Consider the following 19,537-nt stretch of genomic DNA (forward strand, 5'->3'; position numbering starts at 1 on the left):
TTAAGCTTGAACTCAGATGGGAGCTATATTTTAGTATTGTCTTTTCTTACCAAGGATGTTGACATCCACTGTGGCAGTGGCACGCCCGCTGCTGTTGGTCGCCTCTATGATGTAGGTGGAGCTGTCGTCTCTCTTGGTCTTGGCAATAGTGACAGTTGAGTGTCCTGGCTTGGTGTCGATGGACACCCTGTCATCTGCCTTGAGGACCAGGTCAGCCTTGGTCCACTTCACTCGTGGCTCCGGCTTACCCGTCACTTCAGCAGGGAGTTCGATTTTGCTGCCGGCCTTGGCAGTCAGACCGGCCAGCAGCTTGGCATCCAGCTGGATCTCTGGAGCCTCTGTGGATGGGATAACAGCAAAGTCTCATCAGAAATGGTTTGCTTTCAATGACATTTCAGTAAGAATTGTGAATTTTTGAGGGGTAACAGTAGAAAATCTATAATTTCATACCTATAGGATCAACAGCCTGGATCTCATCTGTGGGCTTGCAGGGCCTGCTTGCTCCAAGGCGGTTTAGGGCTCGGACTCTGTATGCATACCACTGTCCCTCGATCAGACCGCTCACCTGGCATTTCAGCTCCTGCACCATGTCTCCACAGGGCTCCCATTTATCTGTGCCTCTCTGGCAGCGCTCTACGTTGTAGCCCCGGATGCCGGTGCCGCCGTCATACTTTGGCGGCTCCCAGGTGAGGAAGATACCACTGGCTGACTTGTCTCTCCACTTCAGGTTCTCTGGTGGGTCTGGTACAGCTGGAAGGTTAGAAGGTGTGAGAGTTAGAAAGTTAAAGGAACAAATAATGTCATATTTGTCACAGATATGAGCCAAAATGCCATATGAGGTTTTAGTTTATTTGCTTTTTTAAACTTGAAATGTTATCTGCGCTGCCTGTCAGACTCACTGGCTGGAGATGAGACGTTGACGGGCTCGTCGATGTACGCCGGCTCCCCTGGGCCGCACTTGTTGCAGGCGGTGACTCTGAACAGATACTCTTTCCCTTCAATCACATCAGTGACTGTAAACTCCAGATCCTGGATCCCTGAGGCAACCTGAAACGGATTTTGGTAATGTTACAGGCAGAGCCGAAGATTTTTGGCTCTTTGTTAAGGAGTAAACCGAGGAACCGATGTCATACCTTCACCCAGGTCTTGCGGGACACGTCACGTTTCTCCACCTGATAGCCGGTCAGAGGGCTTCCTCCGTCATGTTCAGGAGCCTCCCAGCTCAGGTGGACATGCTGCCGGGTTACCTCCAGGACCTTGAAGTCCTTAGGAGCGCTCGGTGCAGCTGCAAGCAGTACCAGAGACATAGTTAGCTTAAGTTACTTCTTAACATCCACTTTCCCCTTTTATCTGCTGTGATATTTTTGGGGTACCGATGACGTTGACTTCGATATCTCCGGACACAGAGGTGACATCGTTCTCCAGGTGGAGGGTGTAGATGCCTTTGTCTGGGCGGACGCTCGGTGCAATCATTAACTCTGTAAACGTGGATTTGGTCATTAGGGAGACGCGTTCGTCTGCAGTAGTCAGCTCCTTTTCACCACAGTTCCACTTGGCGACGGGGGTCGGGTAACCAGTGATGGGCACTCTGATGGTGAGAGGCTGAGGGACGATCACCTCAAGGCCGTCTTTGAAGGCACTCAGGTCGAAACTTGGGCCAACTGGAGAGGAAATAAAATGTGTGACGAGAACAAAGAAATAGAAGCAAAGTGAGCAAATGGAAATCACCCTCATGTGGAGCAAACTGCAGATTCAGTGCTAACGGGACAGATGCTATGATACTCACAATGAGGGTCGTCTGCCAGCAGAGGTCCGATGCAGTTTGATGGGTCAGAAACTCCAGCAGCATTTTCAGCAAACACTCTGTAGTTGTACTTGGTTCCATATTTCAGACCCGACACCTAAAACACAAGATGGATGTTGGACGGTGAAGCTCCCAAGGCACTCAGTTGACTGTTAAAGGGGAATTTCGTTTTTTTTATATTGGACCCTTGATTTTACGTTATTTGTGTCATTTGGAGCCATTCTGAAGATATTTCGTTAGGTTATATCCAAGTAACGTCTTCCTATGGGCAACGACTTGAAGTTTTCGTCTGCCAGCAGGCGTACAGCGCCAACATTCATAACATGTAGGCCAATCACTGTCCCCCAGACATCTGTGGTTATATTTTTTATATTTATATCTTTTAAAAACAAAGCGGCGCGTCTATGACCGTCATCCGCGCGCCGGACTGGAGTTTTTTTTTTTTACTTTATTTACCCAAAGTACACCAGGCGGCAACGCTCTACCCCTTCTATTCATTCTAGCTAATCTGAATCTTTCATTTGGAGAGCGAGATCATCTGTGGTAGCAGCACTAGACATCTTCCAGGCATGTGAGGAAAACTAGCAGCAGTTCAGCCGACAGGATGAAGGAACGGTAGCCGGCGAGCGCGGATGATATCATACATGCGCCGCTTTGTTTTTAAAACAATAGAAATATAAAAAATATAACCGCAGTGAACCGCAAAGTTCACTTAAGCCATTTCTTAAAGGCTTTGAAGTGAAAATACTTCAATTATATTAATCTTACGTTGTCTATTATTGGCTGAGAGTCTGTCAAAAATGTGAAACGGTGATATGTACGCTTCATTGAAGAAACAGGAAATTTAATTATTTAAGCTGCCGAACACCGATCATTGCTGTTTACTGGAAACTGAGATCTGACTGACTGGCATAGTCTAGTTAGAAAACCTTTTAACAGCCATGAAATGGAGCTGGATGCCTGTGAGGCGGTCCTTCATCACCTTGTAGAAGAGGTCCGGGCAGAGGCGAGCATTGCAGCGTAACCACTTGTCGGTGCCCTCCTCACAGCGTTCGATGATGTATCCGGTGATCATGCTGCCGCCATTCTTCAGAGGCGTCTCCCAGGTGAGCTGCACTGAGCTCTTATTCTGGTCCTGCCAAGCCAGGTTCTGAGGTGGACTAGGACGTTCTGCAGGAGAGAGAACCAGATCAGGAGTTTTAGTCAGAGACAACGCAGATTTACTAGATGGGATTAGGATGATGAAATATAAGATTAATAAGTGTTACTAGGCCTCACCAATTGGATCCATGATCTTCACAGGCTGCGAAGCGGCGCTGGGCTTGCCCTCGCCCGCTTTGTTCTCAGCTTTGACTCTGAAGATGTACTCTTTGTTCTCAATGACATCGTTGATAATGGCGCTGAGCTCGCCAGCTTTGGTCACCTGGACAGGCGACCACTTCACAGACGTCCTGTCACGCAGCTCCACGATGTAGGAGGTAATGGGAGAGCCTCCGTCTGATACGGGAGGCTCCCAGGAGACGGTGCATCCGAACTTTGTGACGTTTCCGACGATGACGTTTAGAGGAGCCTCAGGAACGTCTAAAAACAGAAGGTAGAAATGTTTAGGCTGGTTTAGTCCAATGAAGCCAGACTAGTGGCTTTGAAAAAAAAATCTTACCAAACTTGTTCTTGGCTTGCACGGCTTCGTCCGTCTCAACGAAGGGTCCGGCGCCCACCCTGTTCCGAGCGCTGACTCGGAACAGGTAGAAGGAATCCTTCTGCAGCCCGGTCACCGTGTACTCTGGGCTCTCTGCGTGATCGGTGGCCAGAGTCCAGGTCTTACGCTTTATGTCGCGTCTCTCCACCACGTATCCGGTCACTTTGCTGCCACCGTCGTACTCAGGCTCCTCCCACGCCAGGCTAACCTCGCCGTCTGCGGTGTCGACCACCTGAAGGTTCTTCACAGGTCCAGGGACGTCTGTTTCAAACGGGTTGGGTTTAAAAAGTAGGTTAGGATTTGAAAACCTTTAGTATTTTTCTCTTGGTCTTAACTTTTAGGGAAACGATTCTCCGGTTTAAAAACCCAGGTGGTTTCGTTTGTATCATATTTGATTCATAACAGTTTTTAGATGATGTAATTCTGGCAAACAACACACTATATAGATAAACTGTATCTTTCCATTATAAAATACGCTCACACTCAACTCAAAATGATACTTTTTGTGTTATAGGATGATTTAATGCTACTGAACATGATATTGAACAGAGGTATGTTTTTATTGATTACGGCATAAATGCTACTTTTGGATTTTTTTTAATGCAATATTTAGAAAAATATAAAATAAATAAAACAAATGCTGTATTCCTTTATATCATTAGGTTACAAATTCCTAAAACGACTCAGTTTGCCTATAAATCGAAGTCTGAAAATGTTGATTAATTCTCATTGAGTTAAATTTGGTAATATTCGTCTTCACTGACAACAGGAAGCTCACCGATGACATCCAGGTTGATGAAAGCCTCTCCTTCTCCGTGTTTGTTCTTGATGATGATCTTGTAGCGGCCTTGGTCCGACTTCTTGGGGTCCTTCAGGCGGTACTCTGTGCGGTCGGCGGAGGTGTGGATGTTGTCTTTGGGGAGGCTCAGGTTGTCGTACAGCCAGTCGGCGTCTGCCTGAGGGTAAGCGCTGTACGGGACGGCCAGGACAATGGGCTTCCCGGCGTCTGTGACGTAGGTCTGGTCGGTGGTCTTTATCTGAGGCACGGCTGGAGGAGGTTAAAGGAGAGAGGAAGGGCTGTCAGAGGAGAAACTCAACCAATAGGAAATCAGCAGTTTTTAATCAGTAGTAAGCTTTAATTTTTAATCATGCATTCACGCTTCATATATTTGCCTCCTCTAGTATTAAAATGAAAAAAAAAACAAAAAACGAATAATGAATATTTATTTTCAAGAATGTAATAGTCAATTATTACTATGTTAACCATATTGGAATAACTGCTGTCTTTACACTGCAAAAATATAAATATAAATCATTTTTTTCTTCAAAGTGAATTTCTTCTTGAATTGAGGAGGTAAATAAGACACTTTGCCAATGGAACAAGACAATTAACATTTAAAATAAGAAAAAAAAAACAATTGCAATGTCTTATTTGAAATGAATATTTTCTCATTTTTTTATTTGATTTTTTAAAACTAATTCCATTGGCAAATCATTTTATTTACCTGCTTAAATTAAGGGTAAATACACTTAATTTAAGACATTTTTTCTTGTTTCTAGATCGTTTTTGCAGTTCTTCAATAAAAGCTAATTAAGTTAAGTTAATTTACCTTTAATTAGAGTAGGTGAATAAGATCTTTTTCCAATGGAATGAGTATTTTACTCTTAAAGTAAGATAATTAGATAATATGCACTTGAAATAAGACAAAGTAATTATTTTTTCTTATCTTAAGTCTAAATTGTCTTGTTTTATTGACAAAGTGTCTCAATTACCTCCTGAATTGAGGAAAAACAATAGATATTTAAGAAAAAAATTATTTATTTAGATTTCTATTTTTTGTAGTGCATAGATATAAGATTTTTGTTTTTAATGTTTACATGACATCATTACTGCAGGTCAGAGTGACTGATGCCTGCACTGAAAAAAATACAAATCTAGATGCTGTAAGTCATTTTTTCTTAAAATAAATGCATTTGTTCTCGGATTAAGGGGATAAAAAAGACATTTTGCCAATGGAACAAGACAATTTACATCTAAAATAAGAAAACGCAATTGCATTGTCTTATTGTAAGTGCATTTTATCTAAATATCTTATTTTAAGAGTAAAAATACTCATACCATTGGCAAACTAGCTTATTTACCTACTCAAAATAAGGGTAAATACACTTAATTTAAGAAATGTTTACTTACTTATTTACTTACTTATTTATACTACAAGCATTTTTCAACCCATAACATTTTTGTCTTATCGATATAAATTTGCAGACATAATCAGGAGGTGTGGATCCTTCTACAGACTAGTTTCCGGTTCTTTTGTCCATCCTGAACCGAAGGCCCACCTGCCAGCTCCAGCTTGGCCCTGGCGTCCTTGTCCCTGACCATGACCCTGTACAGGCCCTGGTCCCTGGGTCTGATCTCGCAGACCTGCAGCCGGTGCAGTTTTCCCTCGCTCATCATCTGGAACTTGTCTCCCTGGACCACGGTCATGTTGTTACGCAGCCACTTCACCTCCACACGGTCCTTGTTGAGCTCCACCTCAAAAACAACGTCCGAACCCGGGGGTTCAAACACGTCTTGTGGGGGTCTGACGATCTCCACAGGAATCTCTGCGGGACACACAGAGGGTCATGATGATGTCATCCTGGAGGTGACATGGGTTACCTCTGAAGGCAGCCTGAGCTGCGTACCTTCAACAAACAGCCTAGCTTTAGACCTCTTGTCGTCCACTCCACAGGCATATTCACACTCGTCATCGGGTCTGCACTCCTTGATCCGCAGCGTGAAGAACTTTCCTTCTTTTGCGAATGTGTATCTGAGGGAATAAACCAGTTAGTAAAAACTAGGGCTGCAATAATGATTATTTTGCTAATCTTAATCTAGTTTTTTTCAATAAAGCAATGAATAATGGGATTACCAACGGTTCCTTAAAGTAGATTTTATACAGAATTAAACCAGGTGAAATTAAATTTTTGTTAAATTTATTGGGGTTCTGGAATACTGCATTGTATTACGGCCAGGCTAAAGATCTTTGTTATTTTTTAGAATGAAGTTAATTAAAGTTAAATTAAATCATCATAGCACAACCCGTTTCAGAAAGTAAACTTCGAGCTCCGACCAGCTCCACCAATCAGCAACCAGGGTCCACTTTGACATCCTGCCCAGTTTGATGCTGCTGCTAAAAGATTTCCATTATTGTCAAACCGATGCTAAAGTAGAACTTCACATGATGCTCCACATTCCTCATTTTAGGGCAGACAGGGCTTCCCTAAAATGAGTTGTCATAAAATAAAATTTTATTCTTGTAATTTTATGACTATTCTCCTTGTGACTTTTTTCTCGTAATTTTACGACTTTATTCTCATTATATTACGAATTTATTCTCATAATATTACGAATTTATTCTCATAATGTTACACCTTTATTCTCATAATGTTACGACTTTATTCTCATAATGTTACGACTTTATTTTCATAATATTACGACTTTATTCTCTTAATTGTACGACTTTATTCTCATAATGTTACGACTTTATTCTCATAATGTTACGACTTTATTCTCATAATGTTACGACTTTATTTTCAAATGTTACGACGTTATTCTCATAATATTACAAATTTATTCTCATAATGTTACGACGTTATTCTCATAATATTACGAATTTATTCTCATAATGTTACGACTTTATTCTCATAATGTTACGACGTTATTCTCATAATATTACGACTTTATTCTCATAATATTACGACTTTATTCTCATATTACGACTTTATTCTCATAATGTTACGACTTTATTCTCATAATATTACGACTTTATTCTCATAATGTTACGACTTTATTCTCATAATGTTACGACTTTATTCTCAATGTTACGACGTTATTCTCATAATATTACGGATTTATTCTCATAATGTTACGACTTTATTCTCATAATGTTAAAACTTTATTCTCATAATGTTACGACCTTATTCTCATAATATTACGACTTTATTCTCTTAATTTTACGACTTTATTCTCATTATATTACGACTTTATTCTCATAATATTATGAATTTATTCTAGTGATTTTTTTAATATTCTAGTCGGGACTTTTTTCTCGTAATATTCCGACTTTATTCTCATAATGTTACGACTTTACTCTCGTAATGTTATGACTTTATTCTCGAAATAGACAGAAAATTCTCTAGCCTGGCCGTAGTACTCCATTCACAGTCTTGGTATACCTACTGATCTAAGTGGGTCTCCCGGTCAGCTAAAGGCATCTTTTAGTCTCTATTCTCCTGTTAGTTATTAATCTATTACTAAATTGACTAATATTTCAAAAATTGATTAATCAGGATTAATCTAATTAAATGTTTCACCCTTAGTAAAAATCTATACAAAAAAGTTTCTTTTGATGTTTAAAACTATTCAAAAATATATAAATATAAGGAAACACCTGATTGTAGCAGAGCTACATGATAGAACTACAGACATGCATATTATTAAACATCCTAATGAATGATTTATATCAGAGTTATTTTAATTTAGTTTTGAACTGGAGGCCTGTGTGCAGAACAATAAGGTGGCGTTCCTGTACCTTGGTCCCTCTCTGATCTCCCGTCCGTTCCTGTACCACTTGACCTCTGCCTTCTCTTTGGTCAGCTTGCAGGTGAACTCTGCGTCCTCGAATTCTGTGATGGTCTGGTCTTTGAGAGGAGCGCTGAAGTCGGTGGGTGCCTCGCTGATGATCAGCTCCGCTGTGGCCTTGTCGTCTCCGGCCACCACAGTGTACTCGCCTTCGTCGTCCAGCGTGCAGTCTTTGATGGTCAGCGTGTGCTTCTCCTTGTCCACCCTGTAGACCACACGCTTGCTGAAGGCGATCTCCTGACCAGCCTTCATCCACTTCACCGTGGCGTTGGGTCTGTTGGTCTTACAGGAGAAGCTGATTGTGTTCTTCTCCTGAGTATCGATGTCCTCTGGAGGAACCATGATCCTCAGACTCTCCTCTGAACAACACATAGTTTCCAGGTTAATGAAGAAACTTTAATCAACCTCAGAAATCTGTTAGACTTTAAACTTGTAATAAATCCTTGATCTGTGGTTCTGATCATGAGATCTCCCAGATTTCTGTCTGACCTTTCCAGATTTCACACAGCTTCAGTCTTGAACCTGACATTTTGTTAATTTTTTTTGGAATAGCAACTTATTCGCTATTCCAGGTAAAAACGTGTATCACATGAGATCTTTAGACCGTTTATTTGCCAATCCAGATTAAAGATGGCTCAGAAGCCTTGAGATGTAAAGATCAGGACCGGTTTATCAGGGAAATTATGGCTGGATCTGTTGGTTTAGATGTTTATCTAATATTGATTGAGACAGTGTCCCGTTTGTGTCCATGATGTTTGAAGTTCAGAACCAACCTCTGACGGAGAGTTTGCCGGTGCTCTTGGCCTGTTCTCCTCTATGATTGGTCAGCATGATGCTGTAGTCTGCTTCGTCTCCCTTCTGAGCGTCTTTGATCCGTAGGGAGAAGACGTTATCTCTCTGAACCATCACGTACTTGCCGCTTTCGAAAAGAGTCTCCTCGTTCTTTAGCCACTTGGCCTTGGCTCCTTCGATGTTCACCTCGCAGTTCAGGACTATCTCCTGTCCTTCTTTGACCTCTGAGTCCTTCAGAGGTGTAATGACCTTCAGTTTCTCTGCAGGAAAGACACACTTGGGTATTTAGCGGCTGCCTGTCCGGGGGCCTGTCTGAGTTAGTGGGCGGAGCTTACGTACCATTCACGGTCAAATGAGCTCCGGCTCTGGTCTCTCCGATCAATACCACGTATCCACCCTCATCAGTGGTCTCGCAGTCCTTGATGACCAGGGTCCTGGTCTTGCCGTCACTCACCATATCAAATCTGCCTCCTGACTCCAGCTCCTTGCCGTCCTTCAACCATATGACGGTGAAGGTTTCCTTGGAGACAGTGCAGGTGAATTCAGCCTTCTGACCCTCCACCACCTCCTGGTTCTGAGGTCTGGTCAGGAATTCAGCAGCCAGTTCTGGGGGAGAGAAACATCAGATAGACTTTAAAAGGTGTCATAGTTTGTCATGGACCTTCTCTGAGGGGACACTGCCTGTAAGATGGAGAAGCTCGGAATTGGATGAATTTAATGTAGACTACGTCTCCTTTGTGGGTTGGCGAGATCAGATTTGGATTTGGCAAAGAGACATGGATCACGGCCCATAGAGCAAGTTTTTGGATAGAGGATGCTTAAGTCAGGCTCATTTGTGATGTGGCCTCCTCTGCTTTAGAGACATGTTGGGGGTGTCATCATGTGACTTTTTTTCCTGGATTGGTGTCTATAGAGGTTTTGATGACATGTCCTATTGGCCGTCCATGTTCAGACCCAAAACGTACCTGAAGGACTAAATATGTCTAGTGGCTAATAATCCCGGATACAAGCGGCTGAAATGAGTTTTCTCCATAGTGTGTCTAGGCTCTCCCTTACAGAAAGGGTGAGGAGCTCAGTAATCCGGGGAGGATTTGTGCTAACTTTCTCAGTTAGTACAAATTGAGGTGGAGCCAGTTGAGGTGGCTCAGGCATCTGATTAGGATGCCTCCTGCACGTCTCCCTGGTCAGGTGTTCCAGGCACGTCTCACGGGGAGGAGACCCTGGGGGAGACCCAGGACACGCTGGAGGGACTATGTTTCTCAGCTGGACTGGGAGCGCCTTGGGATTCCCATGGAAGGAACGAAGGGTGGGTGGGTGGGTAGGTGGGTAGGTAGGTAGGTGGGTAGGTAGGTAGGTAGGTAGGTAGGTAGGTAGGTAGGTAGGTAGGTAGGTAGGTAGGTAGGTAGGTAGGTAGGTAGGTAGGTAGGTAGGTAGGTAGGTAGGTAGGTAGGTAGGTAGGGGCGATGGATGGAGCTGGAGCTGGTGAGATTGATGTTTTGACTTTTTATTTTATGATGATTGATTTGAGAACGTTCTGGTGATTACATTGTATTTTTCCAGCTTTTCGGAGCAATGAAATAATGAACTTACTACATTTAACCCATCCTATTGGGGAGCAGTGAGCTGCCATTGTGCGGTACATGGGGAGCGGTATTGGGTTACGGGTCTTGCGTGAACTCAGAACCTCTGGATTCCAAGCACAATGTCCTAACCACTAGACCCCTACTCCCCACAAATGATTATTTGTATTCAGTGACCATCTAAATAAAAAATATATTTTCTGAGTTACTTTATATACTGTAGACATGTTGTCATCCTGCAACAAGGTCCTGAGCTGGAACCCCAGGCTGAGGGTCTTTCTATAAAATGTGTGCAGGTGCGGTTAGAGCTGAACCTCGTAACATCAGAAAGTGCTTCGGTTTTTCTTTTCTTACCATTAATCTTGAGGTTTGCGGTGGTTCTGGCACCGGAGCTCAGCCTGCAGTTGTACTCTCCGGCGTCCTCTAACTTCAGGTCCTGGATGAGGAGGATCCTCCTCTTGCCATCAACGATGTGCTCATAGCGGCCACCCTCTGGCAGCTCTTCCTCGCCTTTGTACCATTTAACGTCGGCGGCGGGCTTGGAGACCTCACAGATGAGCTTCACACTCTCCGTCTCCGTTCCCTCCACATTCGAAAGGTTTTTGGAGAATACTGTTTCCTCCTCTGCAGCGACACAAAAGGTTAAGCGGAGAAACGTAGAGGTCAATAAACCCAGCCGTATTGATGATTGGCTTACAGAGGTGTAAAGTATCACAGTACAAATATTTTGTTACCTTACTGAAGTAGTAATTTTGGTTATCTGTACTTTACTTGAATATTGATTGACAACTTTCTACTTCTACCAACATTTTAAAAAATTGATCCGTTAGTTTTGTTTCATTTAAGCTCATTTTCATTATGGCCTGTTGGTATTTAACTAAATAAAAAACATCAAAGAGTTCCATCCAGAAAAGAAATGTCTTTGTGGTTGGCCTAGGTGCTGCCCCAACATGTTGCTCACCACATACCAAAATAATTAGTTTTTCAACATAGCACAAAGGTAAATTTGACACTGTTACCATTAGTTATAAAACTAAGAACATTAAGACTGAGGAGGTTTTCACCCACAATTGTAGAAAAATGTTCCTTGAATAGTGTAGTGCAGTAAAGCTTCACCAAGTAAAAAGCTTAAATTGATTCTCTAATTTCTACAAAAGTGTTTTTAAACAGTAGGATTTAACTTGATGAATAAACATGAATATTTTGACACCTCTAAATCAACAAAAACAACATATTCTTAATATAATTCTTGTATTCGTGTAATAAAATCCAAACTGTTCTGTCTGGATTTATAAACTTTACAGTCACCAAGCTTAATTTTGTACAACAGAACAAAAATGTGTATTTCTTAAAATACAAACATTTTTGAAATAAGACACTGCAGAAGTGAAAGAAGTGCTACTGTGGTAAAACTTTCTTTGCTTGATTTTAGAACTAAGCAATTTTGGTTGAATATTTTGAATATTTAGGAATTAAAATAAACATTTAATTTGTATGATTTATATATAAACCCCTGATGTAAAACTTCGATTGGCCACTAGGTGTCCCAGTAGAGTAATAGAATCCTTGCAGATACAGTCAGTAAAAAGTGACTCTTTCAATTAGAGAAAAAAACAGAAGTATCTTTATCCAGGATTCAGATCCCTTAATGTGATCTCCTGCCTCTTACCCAATGGAGAACATTGTTTTAATTTCGTAGATCTTTGCTAAATTAGGATATAGGATTCTTACCGACAACGGTGAGCATGCCGGAGGATTTGGAGGTCTTTGCATCAATTTCGTATTCGGCTTCATCATCAAACGCAGCCTTATGGATGATGAGGATGTGTTGGCGGCCTTCTGCAATGATTTCATACTTCTTTCCTTTTCTGATTTCAGTTCCATCCTTTAACCAGCGAATCTGCAGAGAGAGACAGCGGAGGATGGTTCTGAGAGGCTGAAAACCGATGAATCACTTTCATTGGTCTAGGTCGCGATGAACGGGGAAGAAAAATCAGCCTTGCTTACCTTGGCGTCCTCTCTGGAGACTTCACACTCAAACCTGGCGGTTTCCTTCTCCCGGACCTCGACATCATGGAGTGGCTTTGAGAACTCGACACGTGGAGCTGTCCGTGCAATTAAAATGTATTAACAGAGGGTTGCCGTAGTGATGTGAGAGCTCAAGGTTTTACTCACTCCATATATATTTTGTATTCTCTGATTTATTTGTGTATCCACATTAACTTAAAAAGGTAATTTTTGTATTTTGGTTCTTTAAAGATCTCCCATCTTCAAGGTTTACACAACAGGTTAAATCTTTCCTGAACTGCTAGGGGTTGAAGAGTTTTGGCATTACTTTAACCAATGTTGACCTTACATGACGTAGAGTTTAGGGTTTTATAATTCTGATTCTGCTATCAATGATAAATGGAACCTAGGTTCACTACAGCAGGTTTCTTACAATAAACCTTTAGTTGCAGGAATTATCCCAGGAGTTTCAATACATTCTAAATGCTGCTGGCTGTTCTCCAATGTCTTATTCTGTCTCTATCTCTAGAACAATCTAAAACTCCCTCACATGCCCCTCACAGGTATACTTACGTTCAACAGTAAGGAAGCAGGATGTTTTGAAGTCTTTAGCATCACAAGTGTAGGTTTTTGAGTCATCCTTGGTGCATTCATGGATTAGCAGCGTTCTCTTGCGGCCGTCTGCGAGTATTTCGTACTTCTTGGTCTTGTGGATCTCTTGGTCTTCGCTGAACCATTGTACCTCTGCATTCTCTCTGGAAACTTCACACTCAAGGGTGGCGGTGGTTTCCTCCTCTACTGTTTGGTCCTCCAGAGGTTTGGTGAACTCTACTGGCGGCTCTGATGAAACACAAGAACATGACGGCAGCGATTCAGTTTCTGTTTCAAGTGTTGGGTTGCGAGTGAGATTAAGTGGAACGGATCTTTATTCTCATATAGGAGCAGATGTTATTCGTAAAATCTGCTTGAGTTGATACCTTACCTTTGACAATGAGCCTCGCCTCAGTCTCAAAGTCCTTGGCGGTGAGTTTGACTTGTCCAGCTTCACTCAGTTGGACGTCTCTCACCGTGACGCTGTAGACTTTCCCTTCATCCTTGAACACCACCTGATGGTTCAACAGATTCAGTTAACAAGCTTTTAAGTCCCTGAGGCTCGCCTGAGGGATGACAGTGTCAGGTTTTTGCCTAGTGAAAGTCTCTGTGTTGAGATGTATATAGAGTCTGCTCTGATGGAGAATTATTATTTTTTATACTTATTTTCCTTTATATAAATTAAGTTTATTCAACTTTTTGCTCCCATTTCAACATTAATCTAACTGATGTTATGAGATAAACTCATTTATAGCTGTCGACATGCAGAATGAAATGGATGAAATCTATCTGGCCTGAGTAAGTTAGCGCAAGCTTTGTCCTGGGTATTGCCTTCAGACTAAGCAGGTTCTCTCAAAATTTGAGGTGTTCTGGGACACCTATTAGAATACGTTTTATGGCAGGTTAAGCTTTTAATCAACCAGGAACATTAGTTTTGATGGTTGCAAACTCTCTGAACTGCTCACACACAACCTGTCAACGGAGCCCTAAAAGTTAGAGCCCAAAAAGACAGCTGCTTTCCTTCCCCAAATTTAAACTTCGAGACCTCTAACCCCTGACGGATGATTTTACCACACAGCCTCTGCCTGTATGCGACAGAGAGCTGCCAAGGCAAAAAAAAAACTGTATAACTCACTGAGGAGGATTATACAAGATGACTGAGAATAGTGGATTTTTGTTGCTTTTGGACAATGATTACAGACAGGACAGAAATGCATCTAAACGGATTAATGACTGCTAAACCTTCTCATACACTTTTAAGAGTAAATTTCTCTTACATACTAAACCCTAAACTTACATTAGATTTTGAATTAAAAGAACAAATAATCCATGGAAACCTTTAAATCAAAACATAACTATATTTTTTAAAGGTTTTTATTAAACTCAACGCAAGCTAATTGCTCTTACACAACCCAGAGAGGGATCAGGTTTCCTAGGAAGGTCTCAGGTTGCCTTAGATAACCAACATTGATGCATCTTTATGACATTAAATCCTTCCAGGGCCCAGCAGAACCAGCTACTACATCCACATAAGCATCTAGAACAATCCCAGAGATAAAAAGCTGACATTAACGAATATCTACACTTCCAACCTGCCTCCTGCTGCGGCCTCTGGCTGTTAAAAATAAACCCACTGAAACGCTTGCAGGGCAGAAAAGGCTCCCTGCTTGCGTTATCTAAAAACCAGGATCGAATGCTAGGCTGGAACCCTGCACCTCCACCTGCAGCACCTTATATGAACAGGCTGGAGCAACCCAAAGCAAAACAGACAGTGAAGAGGAACACAGAGACCTGGACCTGGACCAGAGCTGGCGCCTGGTTTGGACTCCTGGGCTGAGGGTGAGTGTGTCAGGAAATGAACAAACAGGTGTGTCAGATGTGATGAGACTTACTCTGTCGCTTGGCTCCAGCTTTGTACCCCCCAGGAACCAATCAACGCTGATGTCTTCATATGACAGCTCGCACTGGAAGGTGGCGGTTTCTCCTGCAGTCACTGTGACGTTCTTCAGAGGCCTCACCAGGGTGATCACCCGGCCTTCGGGTTGGGGAGAAGACATGGTTAGTCCCCCCCCTCAAACAGGTCAATTGATTGCAAGAAATCCCAACAGAAGAGCAGCAGATCCTCAGTGGCCAATCCTCATGGTGAATTTGAGGTGACGGCAGGCTGCTGGAAGCCCTGAGGACAACTGAAGCCAAGCGCCTGTGACTTGGCACTGAGAAGAGGCTCATTAGCATACGTCCTGCCGTCAGAGGGGCACAGTTGGCAGAAACCAGTAGGACGCAGGGTCACGGACCCCCCTTCCACCAACCACTGAGGACCCGTGCTTGATAAGGCATACGGATACTAAAATAACTGAGTTGCCTGATTGGCTAACAGCCCACGTCTGCCAAAACCATGAGGGGAAGCCAGTCTGTTCCTGTCAATCACCCTGCCTGCATTTTCCCTGTAAACAGAGAAAGTGAAGCTCCTGGCAGGAGTTATCCAACGCTCCACTCATATAATCGTCCACAGCTTTGGTTTGTGCAACCTGTTTCAGAACGTTTAGGTAACCCTGGCCAAGTTGAGCTTCAGGATGTCCGTTTGGATTAACCAACAGTTTGAAGTATTTACAACAGCCTTCCTGGCATGCCTGAATTAAAACCGTTTACAGGCAGTTAAAGTGTCTGACAGCGTTGGTGACAGCCAGCTATGTTTATACCCTTCATCTTCTAACATGTGAGCTTAACTGTTCATGATGTCTGGCAGCAGTTTAACAATAAAATGCCGCTTTGACGTCATCAGTGTCCACGTAGATTTTAGTTCCGATTCTGCACGTCTAACTTCCTGTGACTCAGCATGAAGCCAATTTCCTGTTTGTCTCTTTAGCCTAACTTCACCCATTGACATTAATCTAGTCCTTGACTTATCCTGCAGCACATTCAAGAAAATGATCTTTCACCTCCTTTTTTTCGCAGTTTGCCATGTTGCCATTCTTTCTTTAGGTTTTCCTTTTTCCATTTCTTCCTGAAAACACATCTTAGCAACAGGTCTCCAATCTTCTCTATTGGGGAAAGTTCAGGATTGAATGGAGGTCAGTCAGTCTCCATTGGGTGTACCCTCTACTTTTGCATTTGTGCAGCGTTGCCCTGATGCAGATCAGTGTTTGAAGGCAGCAGATTGTTGGCTTATCTTGTCAGAGAAGTGACGGTTCGCCTGATGCAACCCCATTCCCCCACAGCCAGCTAGCAAAGAACAACCTAGATGTCTATTTTAGTCTTTACATTTTTTATCCAAGAAACATCTAGAATTTTTTTTCCAGACCACACAGCCAATCCCAGTGTTTCATTGTCCATCCCAGTTCCCCTTGAGAACAGACAAGTGGATGTTGTACAGCTTGAGAACAGTTTCCCGCAGTAATCACCTGTTAATGAATTACGTTTTTTTTTTCCTTTAATAAAGACCTGTTAAGGATTCTCATTTATCTTCATAACAATCAATCGGTTGATTGAAAATTATCTTCTTGAGAATCAGAATCATCTCAACCTGGCTTTTGTAGAAACAGGTTTGAGCCTGAACAACAGTGATACGAAGGAATGCATGAAGCCCATGAGGTGAAATCTGAAATATCTTGGCTCTGCAGTAAAATACCACAGGATCTCTGCACTAATAAGGTTTGTGGCAGATAATTATCTATTTAATGAGACCATTAACCTGTTGAATCTTTACTCTCTGCATTTCTGCTACAGCTACATGCAACATCTGAGGAGATGCGCCATAAATTAAATAACATACATATAGTTATCGACTAAAGTTACACATAAGAAGAGGGTTTTGATTGCTGGAGGAGTTTTCCCCCAACTTATATCTCATGGGAGTTGATTGAGATCAAACTGCAGCGAGGAAATCCAGTGAACTCAACAAAGACAACAAACACAGTAAGAAGACTAAGAACCCGGAGAAAGAAGAATCTGGTTCAAAGAACCATCGGTGAAGACGAACATTGGCTGTTTTTTTTAACAAAGCAGCGGTGATCTCTTGTCACCTTTGACTCTGAGATGAGCTGAAGATTTTGCATTCGCTGCAGAGAAGTCGACGCCGCCGGCCATGTCCATTTTGCAGTTGAAGAGTGTCAAAATATGTCGAGCCCCTTCCTCCTTTATCTCCACATCCTGACAACAAACATCATCAATTTCAGCGTTCATTCAAACGGGAGTATTTGCACAGAAACACTGAAAAATGAGGAACAGAAATGCATCTAACTGAATCAAAAAGAAACATGAACTCAGAGTTCCTCTTGGGGAAACACAGAGCCGTTTCCCTTTGGAGGGTCGTTCAGCGTTTTCTTACAGCAGATGGGTGGAGGGTCTCTCCCTTCAGTTTCCAGGTGGCGTGAACGTCATCCTCAGATATTTGCGTCTCAAACCAGGCCGTCTCGGTCTCTGTGACCTCCACGCTGTACAGCGGGCGGACAACCTTAATGTTGCGCTCTGTGGAGGTTCAGAGACGAGTTATGAGGAAAACCTGAGGGAGGCCGAACTGAGTGAGAGAACGACGTGTTGCCATGGAGACGACAGAGAAAGACAGTGAACATGAAGTCATGCTACAGTTTGGGGTGTCGCTCTTATTCAGAGCGACTGATGGGGTGAAAAGAACAAGAGACGTTTGCTGAAAGACGGAGTTAAAGTTGGATTAATCTGAGGAATTTGTTGAAGGTGATGGTTAGGGTTGGGTTATGAAGAATGAAAAGACTCGAAGTTCAGGACATGAAGATAAAGGATGGATATGAGGTGAGCATCAGTCCAGGTACAGGATCAGTGAACTTTGCTGTATGTCAGCTTCTGGATCTGCTGGCGTTCATTACCTTCGATGTTCAGGTTGGCTGTGGTTTTATCCGTGCCACAGTCGCAGGTGTATGCTCCCATGTCTTTCTTGGCAGATTTCTTGATCACCAACATGCGCTTTCTGCCATCAGATTGGAAGAGAACATTCTTGGACAAGAAAATTTCGGCGCCATCTTTAAACCACTTCACCTCTCCGGCTGCCTTGCTCAGCTCGCAGGATAAGACCACCTCATCCTTTTCGACCGCGGTGTAGTTCTGGAGCTTAACTGTGAAGTAGAGGTCGCCCTCTGCAAGTATACACCCGGAACAAGCAGTTCAAAATGGAGCTAAAACCACAAAGATGAGCTAGAAGGGCATAACGAATATAAAGCCTGATTGTTTGATGCTGGTCAAACGAGATCTGGAACATCGATACTAACCAAGAACAGTGAGCATCGCCTCTGACGTCTTTCCCATGGCCTCCACCTTAATCAGGGAGGTGTCATCGATGGTGACCTCCTTGAAGGCCAGCGTGTGCACTTTCCCCTCCTCCGACATGTGCACCTGCTTGCTGGGATGCAGGCGCACTTCGTTTCTGTACCAAATCACTGGAATCTTTTCATGAGAAATTTGAAAGCTGAACTCGGCGGTTTCTCTCTCCTTAACGGTCACGTCTTTAATCGGCCTGATAAATTCGAGTCGAATACCTGATAAAAAAATTACATTTTCAATATGGTATATACAGAGGTGTTCCAGGTGCCATCATGGGGATGTTTTCGTAAATGTTTGCCCGAAGCCCTCTAACAAACACAAATGACTTTGAAAAAAGCAGTAGGAAATCATGTTTACCCATTGCAAACCTTAACGCACTTGAGAAATCGAAGGAAATTTGCCAGTTTTCGTTGTATTTCTTAACATAGTTAGTTTTTTGTCCGAATTAAAATGCTGGAAAATAAACAGCGTAAAAACTGAGTTAAACTGATTAGCTCTATAGAGCTAAATGTTTGCAGAAATATATTTCAGGCATGAAGATTTGTAAATTACAAGCCCATCAAAAATCATACAGAGCATAATAACAGGCAGTATGATACACTTCAAATTTTTTTTTATCAATCTTGCTCAAGCAAAGCATTGCTTATAAATGCACTGTATAGTAAACGCATTTAATAGTCGGTCACAGCTGCTTTTGTATAAATTACTGCATCTATATGGCATTGCATGAATAGGAAGCTGCAGGTTGGTTATAAGCAGCTGTTGTAATTCTATTGTAGGCTCTAGTCTCTCTTCCTCTTGACATTACTCAATAGTTTCTCTTCAGTGCTCAGGTCAGGCCACTTGGCTCTACATGTAAAGCCTAGTAGCATCCTGGTTATCATGGAGGCTTGGACAGATTAAGCTCCCTAAATCATCATGAGGGCTTCAGCGCTTCCTCTCCTTGGTCAGACTTCTGATGTTGCCTCTGGTCCTTGGTTGGCCCATACATGGAAAACAATTTCCTGGATACGTTTGTGGGTGGCGGTTCCAGGTTCCTTATGAGTCTCCCATAAACAATCTTCATGCTTCACGTCTTCAATGCTACGATAGTTTGTGCTGCTTGTGAAGCTGCTGCTACTTTCCTCTTTTCTCTAATTATTTCT

At 42.6% G+C, this 19,537-nt stretch overlaps 1 protein-coding gene across 1 annotated transcript in view; it reads right to left on the minus strand.

The window, feature by feature from the left end:
• Nucleotides 1-19,537, minus strand: part of LOC119777371 (titin-like) — a 214,274-nt gene that overhangs the window by 81,055 nt on the left and 113,682 nt on the right. The window contains exons 110-134 of the mRNA XM_038276228.1: nucleotides 18,341-18,607; nucleotides 17,942-18,208; nucleotides 17,428-17,567; nucleotides 17,123-17,249; nucleotides 14,993-15,135; nucleotides 13,492-13,615; nucleotides 13,083-13,349; nucleotides 12,510-12,607; nucleotides 12,234-12,402; nucleotides 10,857-11,126; nucleotides 9,262-9,528; nucleotides 8,904-9,182; nucleotides 8,081-8,489; nucleotides 6,192-6,316; nucleotides 5,844-6,110; nucleotides 4,282-4,551; nucleotides 3,465-3,764; nucleotides 3,083-3,385; nucleotides 2,787-2,974; nucleotides 1,787-1,901; nucleotides 1,374-1,661; nucleotides 1,134-1,285; nucleotides 900-1,047; nucleotides 451-750; nucleotides 51-338 (exon numbers count right to left, since the gene is read on the minus strand). Coding sequence (XP_038132156.1) covers nucleotides 51-338; nucleotides 451-750; nucleotides 900-1,047; nucleotides 1,134-1,285; nucleotides 1,374-1,661; nucleotides 1,787-1,901; nucleotides 2,787-2,974; nucleotides 3,083-3,385; nucleotides 3,465-3,764; nucleotides 4,282-4,551; nucleotides 5,844-6,110; nucleotides 6,192-6,316; nucleotides 8,081-8,489; nucleotides 8,904-9,182; nucleotides 9,262-9,528; nucleotides 10,857-11,126; nucleotides 12,234-12,402; nucleotides 12,510-12,607; nucleotides 13,083-13,349; nucleotides 13,492-13,615; nucleotides 14,993-15,135; nucleotides 17,123-17,249; nucleotides 17,428-17,567; nucleotides 17,942-18,208; nucleotides 18,341-18,607 — 5,571 coding nt within the window. The remainder of the gene's footprint in view (nucleotides 1-50; nucleotides 339-450; nucleotides 751-899; nucleotides 1,048-1,133; nucleotides 1,286-1,373; nucleotides 1,662-1,786; nucleotides 1,902-2,786; nucleotides 2,975-3,082; nucleotides 3,386-3,464; nucleotides 3,765-4,281; nucleotides 4,552-5,843; nucleotides 6,111-6,191; nucleotides 6,317-8,080; nucleotides 8,490-8,903; nucleotides 9,183-9,261; nucleotides 9,529-10,856; nucleotides 11,127-12,233; nucleotides 12,403-12,509; nucleotides 12,608-13,082; nucleotides 13,350-13,491; nucleotides 13,616-14,992; nucleotides 15,136-17,122; nucleotides 17,250-17,427; nucleotides 17,568-17,941; nucleotides 18,209-18,340; nucleotides 18,608-19,537) is intronic.

This window comes from Cyprinodon tularosa, unplaced genomic scaffold (assembly GCF_016077235.1).
Source record: "Cyprinodon tularosa strain WSP-4 unplaced genomic scaffold, ASM1607723v1 ctg123, whole genome shotgun sequence".
In the NCBI taxonomy this organism is placed as follows: Eukaryota; Metazoa; Chordata; class Actinopteri; order Cyprinodontiformes; family Cyprinodontidae; genus Cyprinodon; species Cyprinodon tularosa.